General features: G+C 39.4%; 1 protein-coding gene across 1 annotated transcript; it reads right to left on the reverse strand.

Annotated features, from left to right (window-relative positions):
- Positions 1-238: 238 nt before the first annotated feature.
- On the reverse strand, positions 239-2752 carry LOC110895238 (WRKY transcription factor 6). The gene is made up of 5 exons (XM_022142516.2): positions 2410-2752; positions 2231-2329; positions 1670-2005; positions 1463-1576; positions 239-892 (listed from the first exon to the last, which is right to left on the reverse strand). The coding sequence occupies exons 1-5, from the start codon at positions 2578-2580 to the stop codon at positions 356-358; spliced, it is 1257 nt and encodes a 418-aa protein (XP_021998208.1). The 5' UTR covers positions 2581-2752; the 3' UTR covers positions 239-355.
- Positions 2753-2988: the final 236 nt, after the last annotated feature.

A 2988-nucleotide genomic window follows, 5' to 3' on the forward strand; every position in this document is an offset into this window, starting at 1 on the left:
ACCGTCGCCGACCCGCGACGGGCCGGGGCCGACCCCCATACCGTGTAGCCTTAACGTGCTAAATGTATAAATAACTAGAGTAATTATTATTAGTCTATCGTTTTTAAGCTAGAGTAAATGGTATTACTCTAATTCAATAGTTGTAGTTTAAAACTGTGAAGTATTAATAATTACGTTAGTTGTTTGTACGTTTAATTTCATCTGTACCAAATCCTATAAATATGTACTTATGTAACTCGATCCTTCAACCAACTCGTTAATAGAAAACGACGAAGAAACATAACATGTGTGTACTAATTATAAAAAGACTTTAATACCACCACCAGCTCATGATGTTTTAACTTCTTTGACAACCCTAATTGCTGACTTTATTGTTCCCACGGACATTGTTGTTGCTGTTGATATCATTGACATTTTCACCATTCTTATTCCCATTAGAGTGGCCATCGCCACCCATTAGTGATGATATCGTGGCCACTAGGGCGGCCGTAAAGTTCGGATCCGCTGTGATTGCCGTAACAGTATCAGCCAAGGTGGCATGTCGAGTCCCTTGTGTGTGTAACGGGGGTTGCCAGCAAGTCTCGGGGGACTGCATGTTTTGAGACATTTGAAGTCCTGAGTTAGAAAACGGTAGTTGGAACTGACCAGAGGTCCGGTGACAGTGTAACGGGGTTGGGGGTTGAGTGAGGTCTAGTGTGACCGTTGGAAATGGGGCAGATGCTGAAATGGTAGTCATGAGGCCGTCGGAGCTTGGCATAGAGCCGGAGAGTAGCATCCGGGCGGCCGAAGATGTGGTGGAGGTCATCGCCATGGCGGCCGGCGGGAGAGGGTGGTTGTGATTGCCTTCGTAAGTGGTGATTAGGATTGTTTTATCTTGTATACATCTTTGCACCTGTTTAAACATGCAACACATACAATCCATGAATATCATTCTATTCTTAATAACCCTAATGACACTCCAGATTTCACTTTTGTTATACATCAACGACAATCTCATATATACGGAGAAGTAATCCCGCCTCCTATTTATGTCATTTCAAAACAATTTACAATATTCGATTGAGATTGAATCGGAGATTACCTAAATAGTCATGTTGACTAGTTTTTTTTTTTCAATATAGACGTGGAAATTTGGCTTTCACCAAAGTAGTCAGGGGAAGCCTACACATTTAGCGAGGCAACTGAGAGAGCTAATTAAGTCTGCGCTTTTGGGGAAGCCGCTACCTAAGCCCACGCTTTTGGAGGCTTAGTCCGCACTTTTTGGGTGCGGACTTGATTTCCATGTCTATATTGGGGACATCTAAATTTCCATATCTATGTAGAAAAAAATAGTCTGGTTAACATGACGATTTATGTAATTTTCCTGGATAAATATAGGTTAATTCTTCATTGGAGAGTGGAGACACATAAAGTTAAAATCCAAGATTTATGTTTAAAAACATTACAATTTGGTACAGCTTACTTGTTTCTTGACTGGGCAACCGACAGCCATGGTGCACCGGTAATAAGCCCTTGGACAAGGGTTTCCTTTAGAAATTTTTTGACCATATTTCCGCCATTGACATCCATCTGTGATCTAATAAACAACAAAAATCCATTGCTCAATGAACCATCAAACAAATAACTAAACTTTAATTTCAATCAAGATATACATAATATAGTAATATACCACAGAAGCTTCTGATCGAGCTCTAACAGAAACCCTAGCTCTCCTAAGCTTCTGATCAACAGCACAGTTCTTGTTACTTCTTCCCGGTGACGATGACCCATCATTCTCATCCGTTACACCCGTGTTTGAAGTTGCAAAACCTGGATCCATAAACGACCTTGGTGCCATTGTTGATCCATTTATGCTATTGTGTTCTTCTCCTTGTTTTTGGTGTATCATGGTACTGGCCATACGCATCTGGAGTATGTTGTAATCGATCATCACACGATTCAACGCATCTTTCAACCATCGATTCTCTTCGGTCATCCTCTCAATATCAGCCTTAACCATTGCTAACTATATAAACAACCATTCAATTAGCAAGGGCGTCTTAAAGGGTGTGCTAGGTGGGCGACTGCGCATGGCCTATGTTTTAGCAGGGCCCCAATTGTTTTTCTTGTTTAGGTTCCGTATATATCGATTAGCATATGAAAAAAATTATAAAGTTAGTAGTAACTTCATGTTCTATATGATACCTTGTCGAATATATTTATGCATTAAGCTTGTAGAACTATATGATACCTGATGTTTAGTCCGTTGTTGTTCAGAATTGGGACGCACATCATGGTCGAAAATGGATTGATCGGTGGTTGTGTTTCGGGTGAGAAGATGCAAACCAGTCTGGTAGTCAACGATCAAACTCAACAACTACCGAAGAAACAAAACAAGGACAAGATAAAATAAAAATATTATCAACTTACATTAATATTCAAATCAAAATCCATAGTGGGTGCAGAAGATTCGATCATCTTAGACAGATCATGTTCCTTATCGGTGAAAAAATCCACTTCTTTAATCGGTTTACTGTCTGATGTTTCGGGTTGATCGAAATGAGTGGTGGTAGGTGACCTATTGTGTCCGGTGAACACCATGGAATATTCCGGTGGGCGGTGATCGGAGACGATGGGGTGATGTGAATCAAAGGAAAGGTTAGTTTATGTTTTGATAAAAGAAAGAGTGGACTCCTGCAATAAAAAAGAGACAAGAATGAAGACCAAAAGTACGTAGACCATGTTGTGTTTGTGTGTGTGTTTTTCTTTTCTCTAGATATTTTTTAATCAGATACTCATTGAATTTGAATTTGATTTTGATTCCTACGTTGTTTTGATTTTATTCCATAATTTTATTCCATAATGTAGACGTAAGAAATAGCTTACATATAAGTCAGCATCAATTGAGCAGAAAACTTATCCATTAAATCCAGTTTGGTTTACTCATCTCAAAATTTACTTGGAACATCCAAACGCTATACTAGTCTAAAATCCAGACTTACCTCGTAA

The sequence above is a fragment of the Helianthus annuus genome, chromosome 12 (assembly GCF_002127325.2).
Source record: "Helianthus annuus cultivar XRQ/B chromosome 12, HanXRQr2.0-SUNRISE, whole genome shotgun sequence".
Classification (NCBI taxonomy): domain Eukaryota; kingdom Viridiplantae; phylum Streptophyta; class Magnoliopsida; order Asterales; family Asteraceae; genus Helianthus; species Helianthus annuus.